General features: G+C 43.5%; 1 protein-coding gene across 2 annotated transcripts in view; it reads left to right on the top strand.

Annotated features, from left to right (window-relative positions):
- The window catches only part of PIWIL4 (piwi like RNA-mediated gene silencing 4), a 111,540-nt gene that overhangs the window by 10,163 nt on the left and 82,528 nt on the right, over nucleotides 1-18,849 (top strand). For both annotated transcript variants that reach the window (XM_061143979.1, XM_061143970.1), the window contains exons 2-3: nucleotides 1,509-1,685; nucleotides 5,907-6,014. In XM_061143979.1, coding sequence (XP_060999962.1) covers nucleotides 1,659-1,685; nucleotides 5,907-6,014 — 135 coding nt within the window. In that variant the 5' untranslated portion in view covers nucleotides 1,509-1,658. The remainder of the gene's footprint in view (nucleotides 1-1,508; nucleotides 1,686-5,906; nucleotides 6,015-18,849) is intronic.

Below are 18,849 nucleotides of genomic sequence, written 5' to 3'. Positions count from 1 at the left end.
ACTGGGGAATCCACCACAGCTGTCAAAAATGTTTAGTCACCATGAGCAGGAAGGCTGTCCTCCAAAGTTTTGGTACCCCATTTTTAAATGCAAACGGGAAATAAGGATAAACGTGCATACATTGCTATTGCTGTTGTTTAGTTGCTAAGTCGTGTCCAGCTCTTTCGTGACCTCATGGATTGTAGCCTGCCAGGGCCCTCTCCCCATGGGATTTCCCAGGCAAGAATATTGGAGTATATTGCCATTTCCTCTGACCAGAGGATCTTCCTGACCCAGGGATCAAATTTGCATTGGTAGGCAGATTCTTTACCACTGAGCCACTAGGGAAGCCAAATTTTAACAATAATAACCAAATAATATGTTGCATATTTATAGGTACCATTTATATTACTTGAATTCTATATTGTAACCAACTTACTAAATTGAAAAGATATTTGAAAGAAACCATTGTTATGCCAAAATTACATATGAAAATCACCTTGAAATTTTTACGTTCTTCCCTTGTGAATAGTTAATTGATTTATTTATTCATTCTTGTCTCATTCATCTAAACCTAGCTCCATCCCCAATAATTATCTAAGCGAAGTATATTGTCTTCTTTCCCCCATCTCTGTCACTTTTTCTTTTCCTCAAAGCAGAGTAAGAAGTATTTCAGTCATATTCCAGTTTTTTGTTATTATACTTGAGATTAAATCTGGGCCTATAGAACCATGATCAAATTGGAAGAGTATGTAGGAACGTTGGGTAGTCTGATTTGCCTGTCATCTTGATAGTGCGTAAGCAGTGACACTAGAATTTCCTGAATGGTGCGCATATGGGTGATCTGTAGGCAATCAATGCTCAACTATGACCCCTCCAACCTGGTATGTACTATCTTCTCCCACTATTATAGTCTAACTTAGTCTCTATAAATTTTGTATCTGAAAACAAAGTGGTGGTAGAAATCCAAAGTCAGACAGTTAGTCAATCAGATTTATTAATGCCCAAGAAATACAGGCCCACGTTCCGGGTCCCAGAGTGGATAGCAGTCTTAGGTGTGCAGTTCACCATGTTCCCCTGCATGCCTGAAGCCTAATGAAATTTAGTTAGTCCAGTGATTTTCGTGGTACAGCACTGCCAAGGCCGCTCCAGGATCTAGAAACCAGGTCTTGTGGTCAAGTTCCATCATTCCCCAGATTTTCCTCGTACTTCTTCAGACACAACTCCTACCACTCCAAGCTCTTGACAACTGCTAATCTGTTTTCTATTGCTGTAGTTTGCTTTCCTAAAATATCATAAATGAACCTGAGCAGTGTGTAGCCTTTCTATATGGCTCCATTTTTCTTAACATAATGCTTGTGAGACTCTTCAATATTATTGTATCTGTCAGCAATTCCTTCCTTTTAATTCCTGAATACAGGTTTTTATGTCCCAGGAAATAAGAAGAAACTATTGATATTTTTCTTTTTTTTTTTTTTTTTTTCTGTCTTACTTGCTACTACTACATTCTTCTTCATTGTTGATTAAAGGCCTGGCAATTCTACATAACGTACTGGAAAGGAAATGGTTTGATATTCTTACCCAGGAGACTAAAATGGCAAATATGCAGCTGTATGTGGCTCCACTTTTGGTTTTAAGTCGGGACTGCTATTTGAGTTGGAACACGTAGGAAGCCTCGAATGAAACCATCCCATACAAGTAAACAGGCAAGTCCTACTATTCATTGATTGAGAAGGATTCATGTGATGTTATGGTGATTAATTTATAGTAGCACCTGCAGCTTTGCCTTCTAGTTTTGTCTGTAAAGCAAATCAGTAAGACTGACTACAAGGATTCCTTTTTGTTTCCACTTAGCTAGGAATCTCTTTGAGTTTTCAAGCATAGACACTTTGTAAGAATTTCTGAGTTACAGTTTTTTTTTTTGTTTCTGAGTTACAGTTTTAAGTGAGCAACTATTTGTCATGCTCCGTCCATAACTGACCAGAAAATTCTAATTTAGATGCCATTTTGAAAGTTTCCCCTGTCCAAATTTATTTGCTCCTTTGTTTTAGTACTTTTCTGTATTACATTTATTCTTTCTACCAGTCTGAACAGATAAGCTCCCCTTGAGGCCAAAATAAATGAATGTCTGTACTCCTTACATATGCCTTGCTCTATCTGAGGGCACTTAGTTGCCAGCAGTCCTCCAGAATGACTAATAAAATTCTAAACTTTTTTCATTATTTAATAATAAAAATAATTGAAAGTTTTATGTAGCACTCAGAAATAGTCATACCCTGTCTTTTCCTTCTTTAAAGATTTACCAAGTCCTTTATGCCTCGTAAGTCTGTAAGGCATGTAGCATATACCATAAACCACAGTTATTTAGACATCAGCTTTTGCAACCCTGCCATTCTGCTTAAATTTCCATTTGCATTACTTCGGGATTATGGATATAATATCTTGTTTTATTTATTGAGCATACTAGTCTAGGACCTAGACTCCAGACAGTGAGCCAGTTGAACTAAGCAAGATTTAAGTTTACTTCTGTGTGTTATAATGCATGAGAATAAGTGATTTTGTCTTATGTTAGTATTCTGCTTTCATAATTGCCAAAATCACTGAGCCATTTGGACAACATAATTAAAGAGTTGGAATAAAAGTGCCCTGTGGGAAAGTGTGAAGTGATGGAACAAAATAAACCAGAGAAGAAAAAGCTAAGGGGAGTTTTCTCATACTCTTCAAGCATCTTCAATCATCCAAAAAATATTCTGCCAAGTACTAGGACCTGATTCCTTGCTGGGGTTAAAGAAGCCAGCATACAAAGTTTCATTCTTCATGGTGGAATGATATGAAGGGAACAGAAAATAAATAGGTACCCAGACAGAGAAAGTAACTTTCCATAATACATGAGCGGGGGGGGGGCTCATTGTTCAGAGTGATATCCTGCTTTTTTTTTTTTTAATCTTTGCCGGGGCTAGAGTAAGAGAAAGCTAGTTCTACATCATAGGGTAAGAAAGAAATTCCTTTCACAGGAAGAATATATATATAGCGTGGTCCTAAATGAGGAGGGGAGCACAGAGAAGGTGAACTTTATTGCACCTGCTGTATGCCCACCTAAGCTGGTCCACATACATTTCCCACACACATTATCCTATTTTACAGCCACAACGCTCCCTGGGGGTTGTTGTTGTTCAGTTGCTAAGTTGTGTATGACTCTTTGCAACCCCATAAACTGCAACACACCAGGCTTCCCTGTCCTTCACTATCTCCAGGAGTTTGCTCAAACTCATTTTCATTGAGTCATTGATGCCATCCCACCATCTCATCCTCTGTCACCCCATGGGGGTTTACACATTTTTTTAAACTACAAGTTCATATTACTTTGTGTTGTTTTTTTTAAGATTTATTTATTTATTTTATTTTATTTTTGGCTGGGCCGGGTCTTAGTGGTTGCCTGAGGACTTTCTTTTGTTTTGTCAAGCGGGGGCTACTCTTCCTTTTGGTGTGCAGGCTTCTCATTTCGGGGGCTTCTCTGTTGCGGAGCATGGGCTCTACGTGAGCAGGCTTCAGTAGTTGCTGCTCATGGGCTCTAGGGTGCAGGCTCAGTAGTGGGGGCACACGGGCTTAGTTGCTCCGCAGCATGTGTGATCTTTCTGGACTAGGGATCAAACAAGTGTTCCCTGCACTGGCAAGTGGATTCTTAACTGCTAGAAGACCAGGGAAGCCCTGGGGTTGTCTTATGATCCTCATTATATCCTCTATCTGTATATATATTTTATACATATATATATATATATATACTATATATATATATATATATATATTTCTGCTTTATTGACTATGCCAAAGCCTTTGACTGTGTGGATCACAATAAACTTGAAAATTCTGAAAGAGATGGGAATACCAGACCATCTGAACCTGTCTCTTGAGAAACCTGTATGCAGGTCAGGAAGCAACAGTTAGAACTGGACATGAAACAACAGACTGGTTCTAAATAGGAAAAGGAGTACTTCAAGTCTGTATATTGTCACCCTGCATATTTAACTTATATGCAGAGTACATCATGAGAAACGCAGGGCTGGAAGAAGCACAAGCTGGAATCAAGGTTGCCAGGAGAAATATCAATAACCTCAGACATGCAGATGACACCACCCTTATGGCAGAAAGTGAAGAGGAACTAAAAAGCCTCTTGATGAAAGTGAAAGAAGAGAGTGAAAAAGTTGGCTTAAAGCTCAACATTCAGAAAACTAAGATCATGGCATCTGGTCCCATCACTTCATGGGAAATAGATGGAGCACAGTGAAAACAGTGGCTGACTTTATTTTTCTGGGCTCCAAAATCACTGCAGATGGTGACTGCAGCCATGAAATTAAAAGATGCTTACTCCTTGGAAGGAAAGTTATGACCAACCTAGACAGCATATTAAAAAGCAGAGACATTACTTTGCCAACAAAGGTCCATCTACTCAAGGCTATGGCTTTTCCAGTGGTCATGTATGGATGTGAGAGTTGGATGGTGAAGAAAGCTGAGTGCCGAAAAATTGATGCTTTTGAACTGTGGTGTTCGAGAAGACTCTTGAAAGTCCCTTGGACCACAAGGAGATCCAACCAGTCCATCCTAAAAGAGATCAGTCCTGGGTGTTCATTGGAAGGACTGATGCTGAAACTGAAACTCCAACACCTTGGCCACCTCATGCGAAGACTTGACTCATTGGAAAAGACCCTGATGCTGGGAGGGATTGGGGGCAGGAGGAGAAGAGGACGACAGAGGATGAGATGGCTGGATGGCATCACCGACTCGATGGACATGGGTTTGGGTGGACTCTGGGAGTTGGTGATGAACAGGGAGGCCTGGCGTGCTGCAGTCCATGGGGTTGCAAAGAGTCGGACACGACTGAGTGACTGAACTGAACTGAAGAGGCTGAGTTGCCTGCTTAAGGCCACACCATTTATCACTGTATTCTTTTAAGAAGTTACATTGCTAGCATCAGCAGGCACTCCCATCTTTGAGGGGCTCTGGTTAATGTGTAATGGAGATGCATGGTATATATTAGGGAGGGAGAAGGCCCAAACAAGCAAATAAAAAGAATTTTATGTTAGATAATTTCTTTTCCTGCCTTAAAATATAAATAGATTGTATTTTATTATACTGGTTTTCAATCACTGTCTTTTTTCCCATTTGTTCTCCATACATTTCTTGCTATGAGTTGCTCTTTTTCCTGGTGCAATCATTTGGCAAATTCTTTGATACTCAGGTTAACTATAGATTTCTGTAGAGAATTTTATTTCTTTCTTCCATTTTTTTGGGGTCATCACATCCATCAAATCCAGGGCCATTATAACATAAAGTCAGGGCTTGAGGTTATTTTGGCCCCAAATAGTAAAGCAGATTTGGACTGCAAATCATAGGAGGGCTAACCCATGGTTGCAAATCTTAAAAAAACAGTTGTTTGCTCTTTTTTTTTTTTTCCTGCCTCAAAAGGCAAATTTTCTTAGAATACTCTTGAATTAGAGGATACAGCAGATTTTGTTTTGTTTCATCCTTACTCTGAGCATGTGAGTTTTGGATCCCCAGACTTTCCGCTAGAGGACGTCTCATATGTTCCCCATGTGGTTGAGCTCTGGGTATCATTTCCTGCCTGTTATAGCTCATGAGCTTGAGAAAACAAAAGCTAAGATTTTTTCAGATTTGGCTAATGCCCTAAGGATAAAAACAACTTTTCTCTCTTTCCATAACCACACAGATATTTTTGGTCTAAACGATTACTCTCTCGATTGTTTTCTTGATTGTATTCTTCTGGATGTTTTTATATTTCATCTATTATTTCTAGTCATTTTTAGTGGAAGAGACAGCTTTAAAACCTAACCTATCATGTAACTGGAAATGGAGCCCAAATTAACCTTTTTTTTTTTTTCCTTTCATTTCTGCTATTTATCTTGCATCAGGATATAAGGACTGAAATACAAATCTACCTAAAGCAAAGCTACTCTGCGTGTTCTGCAAGCCAGTGCTGGTTTGTGAACTGCTTGTTATCAGCCTACAATAAGATACATGTAAGTACTGAGAGTGAGTATAAGATAGTAAACCTCTACCTTATTTGTCCCAGAGACCACTTCCTTGCATATGCATAAGAGAGGAAATCTCACTTTCCCAAGCATTCTTGCAGATGGGCAGGACATGAAGCCCTCGCCGGCAGGTGACCACATGCCAGTTCTCTGGCTCGGGACTTGGTGACAGACAGGTTGGGACAGTGCAGAATGCGTTGGGCACAGGTGGCAGGAGAGGTATTAGTGTTATCCAGTTGTCAGGAGCAACAGAGAAAGCAGTCCTAGGGCCAGGGCACAGTGTCCAGCGTCAGGGGAGCCAGTGGTGTGAACACTGGCATCTGGGCCTAACAGCATGGCAGTGGTGCCTTTGTGGGACCCAACCTGGGGTGAGATTCTAGATCCAGTTCTTAGCTATGTAGTCTTAAGACTGTTCTATGGCTTTCCCTGAGATAAAACAAGGCCCAAATTCATATGTATATATGTACACCTCCCTGATAAAGGAACTGGCAACCCACTCCACTGTTCTTGCCTGGAGAATCCCATGGACAGAGGAGCCTGGCAGGCTACAGTCCATTGGATTGCAAGAGTTGGACATGACTTGGTGACTGAACCACCACCCTATATATACATGCATACATTTTCACTTATGCTTCAATTAGAACAATTTGGAATCCATTGTTCACACAAGAAGTGAGAAATTCATGTAGGAAATAGTCTCAGAGGGCAAGGATTCCGAGATTTTTCCCCAGATTTATTGAGATATAACATTGTGTAAATTTAAGATGTATAACCTGTTGCTTTTTTTTTTTTTTGGAGGATAATTGCCTTACAATGTAGTGGTGGTCTCTGCTGTACATCAACACCAATCAGTCTTAATTATATATGTATATAAAATATATATATAATATATAAATAATATATATAATATATAATAATATAAATAATTATATATTAATATATAATTAATTGTGTGTATATATATATATCCTCTCCTTCTTGAGCTTTCTCCCCCCGACCAAAGAAGACATACAGAGAGCCAGTAAACACATGAAAAGATGCTCAGCATCTCTTATTTTTAGAGAAATGCCAATCAAAACTACAATGAGGTATCACCTCTCCCCAGTCAGAATGCATGTGTGCTAAGTCACTTCAGTCGGTCTGACTCTTTGAGACCCTATGGACCACAGCCCACCAGGCTCCTCTGTCCATGGGATTCTCCAGGCAACAATAGATAAAATGTAAAATATATAAAATAAATAAAAATATGAAAATATTTTTATATTAAAAAAATATAAAAACATCAGGATATTCCCGACCCAGGGATCGAAACTGCATCTCTTGTATCTCCTGAATTAGCAGGCAGGTTCTTTACCACTAGTGCCACCTAATCAGAATAGCCCTTAATCAGAAGCCCCCAATCAGAATGGCCGTCATCAAAAAAACTACAAACAATAAATGCAGGAGAGGATGTGGAGAAAGGCGAATCCTCCTACACTGTTGGTGGGAATGTAATTTGTACAACTTGTTGCTTTGATACATTTACATTTTGCAAAATGACTACCACCATGCTGCTGCTGCTAAGTCACTTCAGTCGTGTCCGACTCTGTGCGACCCCATAGACGGCAGCCTACCAGGCTCCTCCATCCATGGGATTTTCCAGGCAAGAGTACTGGAGGACTACCACCATAGCACTAGCTAAAATCTGTCTCATGTTACATTATTACCATTTCTTTTTTGTGGGGAGCACATTTAAGATCTAGACTCTTAGCAACTCAAGAGTTTTCTTACTCAAGAGTTTTCTTTATGCTGAGCTGATAGCCATTTCCTAAATCTTCCACTTGCCTCTACCCCACAGTAGAGAAAACAGCATACATCTTGTCTTTTTTTTCTCTCTAAAAAAAAAAATTTCTGTGTGGATTTAAGACCCCTCTGTGCCCTGAGTCCTCTCTGATCTCTGAGCTCCCCGGATCCCAATCTGGCTGGATTACCTGTGAGTTTATTACAAAACACTCAGGCCTGTCCTCAGACCCCTTATCTTAGAATGTAGGGCATGGAGTCAGGAACACATAATTTAACAAGCCCTACATAGGAGGCTGATTCACAGCCATGTGGGAATTCTGGTCTACATTCTTGCTTCTAAATGTGTGATCTGAAGACCAGCAGCATCAGCATCTTGTTATAAATTTGGAATCTCATGCTCTGCTTTAGACCATCTAGATCTTAATAAGATGTCCAGGTGATTCTTGTGTGCAGTAACGTTTGGGACTCCCTTGTCGTCATACCTTCAGATGTGATGTCAGGACTATGCAGTCTGCTTTTGGTGTGTGGTCTGATCAGACCCCTCAGCACAGGGCAGGGGTGTTCCGGGGTTCAGCCCTGATCCTTTCTCTTCTATAGTCATTACTCCCCTGGTTAACCTCATCCCCTCTCAAGGCTTTTTTTTGAAAGTCAAGGTTAATTTATTTCGGCTTATTAAATTCAATGGAATTTTGCTTATTTCCTACCAAGACTATATATGAAGATGAAGCTAGAATCAAACCTAGCTTGCTTTTCTTTCTTCATCTTATCGTTGTAGACAGTGAAAACCTTTAGAAAAGTTGCAATAGTACAATAAATACCAATGCATCTTCAACTGGATATAGCAGATGTTAACATTTTGGCAAGTTTGCTTCTTTCACTCAGCTTTTCTTTCTCTCCCTTCTCAAGGCTTTAAATATCATTTACTTGGTATCACCTCCCAAATTTATTTCTCCGGTCAGGATATCTGCCTAAACTCTTGTATCCACCTGCTAACCTCACTTGTATTTTCTAATAGATTCCTTAGTTTCAGGGCTTCCCTGGTGGCTCAGATGGTAAAGAGTCTGCCTGCAATTCAGGAAACCCAGGTTTGATCCCTTGACATGGAAGACCCCTTGGAGCAGGGCATGGCATGACAACCCACTCCAGTATTCTTCCCTGGAGAATTCTGGTGGACAGAGAAGCCTGGTGGGTTACAGTCTACGGGGTCGCATAGAATCAGACATGACTGAGTGACTATCACATCTTAGCTTCAACTTTACTAAATTAGATGCCTATGATGTCACCATTTCCACAGAAGTCCTCCTATATTTCTACTCATACTGTCTGAAGCTTTGAGTGTCCTCCTTGATTCTTCCTTCTCAGATTTAATCCATCAGGAGATGCTGTAAAGTCCATCTTTAAATATATCCAGAGTTCAATCACCTTCTGTTATTTTCCCTGCTCACATCCCAGACAGGCAACCGATATCTCCAGCCTGGCCACTGCATACTACAATTTCCTCTGCAAGTCACTCAGCCTTCACCTGTCCATTCTGTGCAGTGGCCAGACTACTGCTTCTAAAGAGAAGTCATACCAGATCTGTCTTCTGTTCAAAACTATCTTGTAACTTCACATCTTACTCAGAGAACAGTCGAAATCTTTCTAGTATCATTGAGGCCTACGTGATCCAGACACCGGGCCTCACCTCAGCTCCTCTCTGCTCTGGCCGCTTGAGCCTCCTCGCTTTTCTTGAATACACAGACTCACTCCTGCACTAATGCATTTGCACTGGAGATTTTTCCTGTCTGCACAGAACTTCCCTTAGATATCCTCTTGGACAATTCATGTCCTTCACATCTTTTCTCAGTGGTCATCTTCTCACTGAGAACCACACTGACCACACCAGAAAACAGCCAGCTATGCTGTTCCCACACATTTATACTGAGTCAACTTCCTCAAAATACTACACAACCTCTAACATAAACACTTCCCCATTTAATATGCTTATAGTATAGCCTGCCTCTTTCCAATAGAACATGCCCCACAAGGTCAGTAATGTTTTTTTTGTTTTTAGTTCACTGAGGTTTCCTAGATGCAAAAAATACTATGTCATATATCTGACCCACAACGAATATCAGTTGAATGAATGATTAGTGTAGAGCACCTCCCTATTCTAGAGAAAATATCTTTATTAATGTAGCCTTAGGCCAAATACTGCTGTGAGGCAGCCCTACAGCACAGCATCACTCACACTGACATCAGTGCCGCCTGTAATTTTCTCACAAGTGCTGCCTTCCCCTCCCTCCACAAAGCACCTCCCTCCCACACCAACCCTCCTGCACAGTACAGCGCATGGTTATACTCATTTATATTTCTCTTTCCAGAAAAGACAAGCCTAGGCTTGTAGGTCCCATTTTCTGACTAACTGTGAATCAAAATCAGATGCAATAAATCCAGGAGTTTGCACTGGAGCCAGGAATCAGATTACTAGAGCTAAGGCAGAGAGAAGGTACAGGTTGCAGAGAAGATAGAAACCCAAGAGGAATTTAATTAAGATGAGAAACTGTCAGATCTCTCTTCTCTGCTCACTCCAGAATCTTGTCTTAAAAAATACATTGGTAAAGAATGGGGGGAAAAATCCAGGGAACACCCCTAGAAAAAAGGCAAGAGCTGGATTAGTCTGGAATTCATTTCAGTCCCACCGAGATGCCTGTGAGCATGGGCTGCCCTGAGACTTGAGGGGACAATGACAGGCAAAATGAGCCCTGCTTCTGTCAGAGAGATGGTAGACCCACAGGGGAAAGAGACCTGAACTCTAAACACGAAAAACAGCAGGCATAATCCAGAGAAATACTGGACGCAAATGATGGGAGTCAGGGGCAGGACTCAGGCCTGAGCCTAGGCTGACCCAGCTACAGGAAGCCCTCACCGCCCCCGGTCCTGGAAACAGGACAGGGCCCAGGTGGTGTTCACGCCCCTGTGACCACAGGTGCTAGTGGGACAAGGCTCTACCGAAGGGACAAGGACAAAGGAGCAGAGAAGATGAGCCAGCTAAGGAGTGACCACACCCAAGCCCAGGATATACTGGGCATTGACTAGGCACGCCTGCCCACCCTGAGAATGTTCAGGACAATTGGTTTAGAAGGAAGAAGCAGAAAACCCAGATATCAGTCTGGACTGGGGAATCTGGGTTAATCTTCAGCTCCTTGGTAAGTTCTTAGATTTAAGTGAGAGCCCATGGTAGAAGGCCTCAGGTCTCTAAGAAAGAGAATACAGACTGCTGACTGAGTAGAGGGTGAATGACTTAAAAATGCTAGAAGGAGGCCTCCAAAGGCATTCTCAGGTGGAGAATGGGCCTTGAGAAAGAAAGTCCTAGTTCCCAAGCCAGCTGCTAGGGTTAAAAGGAACCTCTGATCAGTCATTTCAGGGATCAGCTCTCCCTCCATCCTGAGAGACTGTATTCTTTAATAGTCCTTTAAAGAAAGCCAGTGTCAAAAATTACATTGTATTTTTGTTGTTGTTGAGTGGCTAAGTCATGTCTGACTCTTTTGAGACCCCATGGATGGTAGCCTGCCAAGCTCCCCTGTCCATGAGATTTCCCTGGCAAGAACACTGAAGTGGGTTGCCATTTCTTTCTCCAGGGGATCTTCCAGGGATCAAACAGTCTCCTGCTTGGCAGGTAGATTCTTTACTGCTGAGCCACCCGGGAAGCCCAGCTATTTTGTTTCTACCACATTCTCCAAAAGACAAAACCATAGTGATAGAGAACAGATCAGCGGTTGCTAGGGGTTGGGTGGAGGAGGATGTGAATACAGAAGGGCAGCTGAGAGAGTGTTTCCGGGGTGAAGGAACTGCTCCATATTGGACTGTGGTGATAGTTGCACTAATCCATACATGTGTCAACATTTATGAAACTGTACATCAGGAAGAGTCGATTTTAATGTATGAGAAATTAACTCTGGTAAAGAAGTCGCCTGCATTGCGGGCGACCCCCTTTCGATTCCAGGGTTGGAAAGATCCACTGGAGCAGGGATAGGCAACCTACTCCAGTATTCTTGGGCTTCCCTTGTGACACAGCTAATAAAGAATCCGCCTGCAATGTGTCAGAGCTGGGTTCGATTCCTGGGTTGGGAAGATCCCCTGGAGGAGGGAAATGCTACCCATTCCAGTATTCTGGCCTGGAGAATTCCATGAACTATAGGATCACAGAGAGTCGAAGACGACTGAGCGACTTTCACTTTAATATATGAGAAAAAAGAAAAACAAAAATAGAAAGAAAAAATAAAGAAAGGAGGGCCCTCTGGGCCAGTCACTTTCTGGTACAGAAGATAAAAGTCTGGACAGAGCGGGAGGAGGGCTGTATTCTGACGCTGATTTCACTTTTCCCTCCTGTGGGAAGCTAGCGTCAGCCCAGAGGGAGGTCGGGGAGATCCGCTTCAGCATTTCCTTCCAGTAGGTTTCTCTAGCAGTCTGGGGTACCACCCCCCGCAGCATGGCCCCTCCAAATAGTTCCTGTGGCGCTCCGCCTCACCGGCTGCGTCTCGCTCGCGCAGGCGGCACGAGCCACCCTGCGCTACGCGACCCCAGACAGCGCACTCTTTCGGGGCCAGGGAACGTCGCCGTCGCAGGCAACGCATTCATTGTCCCCTGCGGAGGAGACGTCTGTCAAAACGCCTCCACCAATCCCCTGCAGGCTCTGAGGTCCTGGCCACGCCCCAGCGGCCAACCACGCCCACATAGTCCCGCCCTCTTAGCTATTCCCGGACAAGTTTCGTTTCTCTGCTGGACCCGCACTCGCTTCCCAGGTCTGCTGACCATCCCCCCTCCACAGAGCAGCAACTGGAAAGGTTGGGGCGCCGTAATCGGGATCCTGGGAGTCTGGGGAGAATCAGTCCTGGCTTTGTGCGGACTTTTAACCAGGACCCTCGGTGACCCTGGGCTTCCCAGGTGGCTCGGTCGGTAAAGAATCTGCCTTCAATGCAGGAGACCCAGGTTTGATACCTGGGAGGGAAGATTCCCCTGGAGAAGTATTCTTGTCTGGAGAATTCCATGGACAGAGGAGCCTGGCGGGGTCACAGTCCACCGGGTCACAAAGTCAGACGTGACTGAGAGACTAACACTTTTGATGACCCAGATTGACAGCCCCAGAAATGGGCCTGGCATTGGGAGTTAAGACCTGGGGCAAAATGGTGAATACTCTAGCAGGAGGAGCTGACACAGGTTTTGAGAGGACGAAATGAAACTCCTGGGAGACGGGACACCGCAGCACTGAGCTTCCTCTATCGGAAACACCTGGGACCTGACACCCACACCAGGGGGAGGCCTGGGGCTTTGCCCGGAGCCCTCTCCTCCTGTGTGAAACATTCTTTTTCACACCGTCACCCTGAGTCCTGCCCCAGGAACTGACTCATCGTTCTCAAAACATTTTGATTCAATATTATCTATATTGTCTTAGAATTAGTGACAAAGTGTTAGTCACTCAGTCATGTCTGACTCTTTGTGACCCGGTAGACTGTAGCCTGCCCTCCAGGATCCTCTGTCCATGGGATTTTCCAGGCACAAATACTGGAGTGGGTTTCCGTTCCCTTCTCCAAGAATTAGTGAGAACCCTAAGGATAATTTTTTTTTAATTTATTGAAATATATATAGTTGATTTTCAGGTGTACAGTAAAGTGATTCCAATATGCATACACATATATTCATTCTTTTTAAGATTCTTTTCTCATATAGGTTATCACAGAATATTGAGTAGAGTTTCCTTTGCTACACAGTAGGTCCTTGTTGGTTATCTATCTTTCCAAGCTCCTGATTTACCCCTCCTTCCTGTTTCCCCTTTGGTAACCATAAATTTGTTTTTGATATCTGTAAGTCTATTTCTCTTTTGCAAGTAAGTTCCTTTGTAACATTTTAAAAAATTAGATTCCACCTTTGAGTGATATCACATGATATTTGTCTTTCTCTCTCTGACTTACTTCACTTGGTATGATCATCTCAAGGTCCATCCATGTTAAAGCAGGTGGCATTATTTCATTCTTTTTATGGCTGAATAATATTCCATTGTATATACGTACCACACAATTTTTTTCTGCTTTTGGTCACGAGTAGCAACTTGTTCAAACCTGTGATCCCCAAAGTGGAAGAGCAGAGCCCTAACCACTGGACAACCAGGAATTCCCAGTACATCTTTATCCATTCCTGCATCGATGGACATTCAGGTTGTTTCCATGTCCTGGCTATTGTAAATAGAGATGCAGTGAACTACGTGGGGTGCTACAATGGTGCATATACCTTTTCTATTATGGTTTTCTCCATATGTCCAGGAGTGTGATTGCTGGATGATATGGTAGTACCCTAAGGATAATTTTGTTTATGTAGGTTTTATCACGCAATATTTACCATACTAGGAGTAAAACAGTTTTTTAAAATTTTGTCAATTTATTTAGAATGGTATTAATAACCCATTACATGTTTTTTGAGAGATCTATTCTTTATTGTAATATTTGTAATAAAATATAATTGCGGAGACTTCCCTGGAGGTCCAGTGGTTAAGACTCCCAGCTTCCATTACAGAGGACATGGGTTGGATCCTTGGTTGGGGAACTAGGATCCCACAAGTTTCAAGGCACAGCCACAAAATAAAGGTGTATTTTTTTTAAAAAAAGTAATAATTGTGGGGCTTTCCTGGTGGTGCATTGGTTAAGAATCTGCCTGCCAATTCAGGGAATATGGGTTTGATCCTTGGTCCAGGAACCAAATTCCACATGCCATGGGGCAGCTAGGCATGTGTGTCGCAACTACCAAGCCCAGGTGCCCTAGAACCCTTGCTTTATAACAAGAGAAGCCACCAAGTACAAGACACCTGTGTACCACAAACAAAGAATAGCCCTCATTTGCCACAACCAGAGAAACTCGGGGCAGCAATGAAGAGCCTCAGAGCTGCAACGAAGACCAAGCACAGCCAAAAATAATAACAATCGCATTTAACTGCCTTTTGTAATATAACTGATGGTATGACTGTAGTGATTTAGGTGAGCTATTGTTTATGCTTCTCTTATGAAAGCCAGGCTAAAAGAGTAGAGAATATTTGCAATAAATATATTCTGAAGGAAAAGCAAAGGTATAGCAATTAGGCTTCTGGTGTCAGCTGTCCACTTTAATATTTGCTGCCCTGTTGATCCAAGAAGTGGTATTTTGCAAACACTTTTCTGACTACTTTAAGCATGTCCCACGTAGTACAGTGGGAATCAGTTATAAAACCATCAGTAAATATTCATCTCTAGTACTTTGACACTGATTTCTCCCACTCTCTTTTTTTTGCAATAACCTCCTATTTATTTAAAATTTTCATCTCCTCTCCATAGCTAGTTGCCTTCTGACTTTGCCTGTGGGTAGTAGACACTATTCCAGATTTTTGTAAAATACATTTTTTTAGCTGATCAGTTGTCAATTCTTTGAACTTATTCAGTGATTGATTCATAGATTCAGGGGAGCTCATGGAACTATACTTACTTTTACCCTCTCTGTTTACCATTCCCTCCTTTCAGATAGGACTTCTAACTGGAAGAGTGCAGTAAATCGTGACTCAGTTTGCAGCTTCTGTCACTGTGCCCATGGCAGAGATTTCTCACTGACCCTGGGTCATGGACCTTGAGTCAAACCACAAACTCATACCATTCTCATGATAGTGTACCAGGAGTCCACAATCAGTCACTAAAAATCATTTTGTCATTTTTGCTTTGAAATAAAAGAATGATAAACATTTTTTGTTTCTACTGTACATTAATAATCTTATTGGAGTTTTGTGTGTATTATCTCTAATTATCACAATAACTATACAAGATGGATTGTAATATTCCATCATTCAGTTATGGAAGTTGAAGCTCTATGGTTTAAGTAACTGAACTCTGAAATGACTCTTTGTTGTTCAGTGGCTAAGTCATGTCTGACTCTTTGCAGCACCATGGACTGCAGTACGCTAGGCTTCCCTGACCTTCACTATCTCCCAGAGTTTGCTCACACTCATGAGTCAATGATGCCAAATGAAAATGAAAATGACTCTACCTGACCCTAAAATCCCTCTTGTTCCAATAAGCAAACCAGTTTGTTTCAAAGGGCCAGGTCTGGGGCAGCTGTGGGCTCAGGGTTTTTTAAGCAGCATGTCCGCTGATGGGCAGGGCTATATCTCCACCTGGCTAGTTGCTTGGCTGGAGGCATCCTAGTACTGGTGCCAACAGGCTGGTGAGGGTTGGGGGTGGATCCCAATGCTAATAAGCTAGGGAGAGGATTCCAAAATGGCACTTGCCGGTGCCAGTACCCACATGGTAGGAAAAGCACCCCCAAAGTGACTGTTGCCAGTGTCTGTGTCCCCAGGATGAGTTCCAGTTGCTTCCTGCCTCTCTGGGAGGCTTCCTGAGATCAGCAGGTGTGTGTGTGTGTGTGTGTGTGTGTGTGTGCATGCGCACACGTGCACATGTGCTCAGGATGCGTCTGACTCTTTGCAACACCATGTTCTGTAGCCCGCCAGGCTCCTCTGAGCATGGGATTTTCCAGGCAAGAATACTGGAGTGGGTGGGTTGACATTTCCTTCTCTAGGGGATCTTCCTGACCCAGGGATCAAAACTGGGTCTCTTGCTTCTCCTGCATTGGCAGGAGAAGTGGTGGATTCTCTACCACTGCGCCACTTGGGAAGTCCTGTGGTGATCTGACCCAGGTTCCTTTCAAATTACTGCTTCTGTACTAGGTCCCAGAGCTGTGAGATTTGGTGTGTGCTCTTTAAGAGTAGATCGTCTATTTCCCACAGCCCTATGGATTGCCCTAAATAAGCCCTGCTGGCCTTAAAAGCCAAACATTTTGGGGTCTCTTCTTCCTGGTGCAAGATCCCCAGGCTGGGGAGCCCGATGAGGTGCTTGGACTCCTTGCTACTTGGGAAGAATCTGTAAAGTTGTAACTATCCTCCCATTTGTGGTTCACCCTGGTGGCTCAGATGGTAAAGAAACTGCCTGCAATGCAGGAGACCCGGGTTTGATTCCTGGGTGGGGAATATCCCTGGAGAAGGGGATGGCAGCCCACTCCAGTATTCTTGCCTGGAGAATTCTATGGACAGAGGACCCCATGGACAGAGGAGTTCATGGGGTCGCAGAGTTGGACATGACTGTATCATGACTCAACCCCACCTACCTGTCTTGTTGGGGTTCCTTCTTTATATTTTTAGTTGTAGAAGATCCCTTTTGTCCATTCTGCCCATCTTCTGGTTTTTCTTATGTACAGTTTCTTATGTACAGTTTCTCTGTAAATAGCTGTCATTTCGGTGTGCCTGTGGGAGGAGGTGAGCTCAAGTCCTCCAACTCTACCACCTTGGCCACTCCTCAACAATGCTCCTTCTTGATGAATTCATTTGCAACAGGAGTTGGGCATTTCTGTGTTCTCTTTCTGGGCTGAGCGATGGGCTGATGGCCAGTTAGAAACTGTTTCTTTCTTTGCTACCGTCCCGCTGAGTTCATGAACACAGGCTCTACTGGCCACCTGATCCAGGCAATCAAGGGGCATCTTCCAGGGAAGTACACCCCCCTCCACATACACACAAACTGGGCACCAGATCCATGTACAAGCTGCCCTCTGAGAGATACTGGGACTCAGCAGAGGAGGAAGGCTGTGACATAGGACTTGCCCTTTGAGGTCTCTGGATGGATTTATAGTCAGCCCTTAGATGTGTGTTTCATTAGAAGCCTGGCCCTCAGGCCAAAGCTGTGCAGAAAACCTAACAGGCCTCGGGGCTCCTCACTCAGTCTATTGCCTCTGAGCTGAGTCTTGTGGTGTTAGCCGTTGAAGAGCTCTTTCCCTGTTGATTACAATCCTGTGGGATCCATGAGCATACGCCCCACCCACCACCAGAACCAGGCCATCTAGATGAGTTCGTGGGGCTACAGCCACTAAAGTGGAACTCCAGATGACAGTGCAAGCTCCTCTCCGGGAGATATCAGCAGTATGGAGTCAGACTCAAAAATTAAAAAAAAAAAAGTTAGTCTCTCAGTTGTGTCCAACTCTTTGTGACCCCAAGGACTGTAGCCTCCCAGGCTCCTCTGTCCATGGAATTCTCCAGGCAAGAATACTGGAGCGGGTAACCATTCCCTTCTCCAGGGGATCTTCCCGACCCAGGGATCAAACCCAGGTCTCCTGCATTGCAGGCAGATTCTTTACTGTCTGAACCACCAAGGAAGCCCAGGAGTGAGACCCAGGGAGAGCACAAAGATAGCACCCGGGGTAACCTCTAAGTGTGTGCCAAACCAGAGAAGCCTGCCCCTCGGGCCAAAGCTCCAGGATGACAAATAGGCCTCTTTCATAGAAAGGCTGAGACTGTGTTTCAATAAGCTGCCTGTGCTACTGCCTGTGGGTGGTAGCTGGCTAAGAACTGCCCCTCTGTTTGTAACAGCCCCAGGGGACTCACAGTCTGAAGCTTTGCTGGCCACCGGAAACAAGCAATCAAAGATCACACGCTGAGCCCCAGCCATAAAAACCCAGGCACAACACAAGGGTACAAACTCCTTTCTAGGTGGTACCTGGTGGCTCAGTGATAAAGAATCCGCCTGCCAAGCAGGAGATACAGGTTCAATCCCTGGGTGAGGGAGATCCCCCAAGGAAAGGAAATGGCAATCCACTCCAGTATTCTTGCCTGGAATACGGACAGAAGAGCCTGGCGAGCTACAGTCGTGGGGTCAGAAAAGAATCTGACATGACTTAGTGACTAAAGAATAACTAGGAAGCTATTAACAGAGCAGAGCAGAAAGAGAGCGCTAAAATGGCACGCACCAAGCTCTGTCTTTGGAGACTGTTTCAGTAGGCCCCTAGATGTATGTTAAAGTAGATGCCTGTCCCTCAGGCTAACGGCGTAAGTTGAGCAAACAAGCATATTTCATGGGAAGTCAGCACCTTTCAGTCGGCTTCTTCTGCACTGGGTCCTGGGATGGGTGAATCTGCATGGGCAAGTCCTTTAAGAACAGTTTCTCAGTTCCCTATTCCCTGTAGGTCTCATGGCTTTCAAAGCTATATATTTTAGGGGCTTGCC

This window comes from Dama dama, chromosome 1 (genome assembly GCF_033118175.1).
Source record: "Dama dama isolate Ldn47 chromosome 1, ASM3311817v1, whole genome shotgun sequence".
NCBI classification, from domain to species: domain Eukaryota; kingdom Metazoa; phylum Chordata; class Mammalia; order Artiodactyla; family Cervidae; genus Dama; species Dama dama.
The sequence above is the reverse complement of the archived record's forward strand: the minus strand, read 5'-3'. Positions and strand labels throughout refer to the sequence as shown.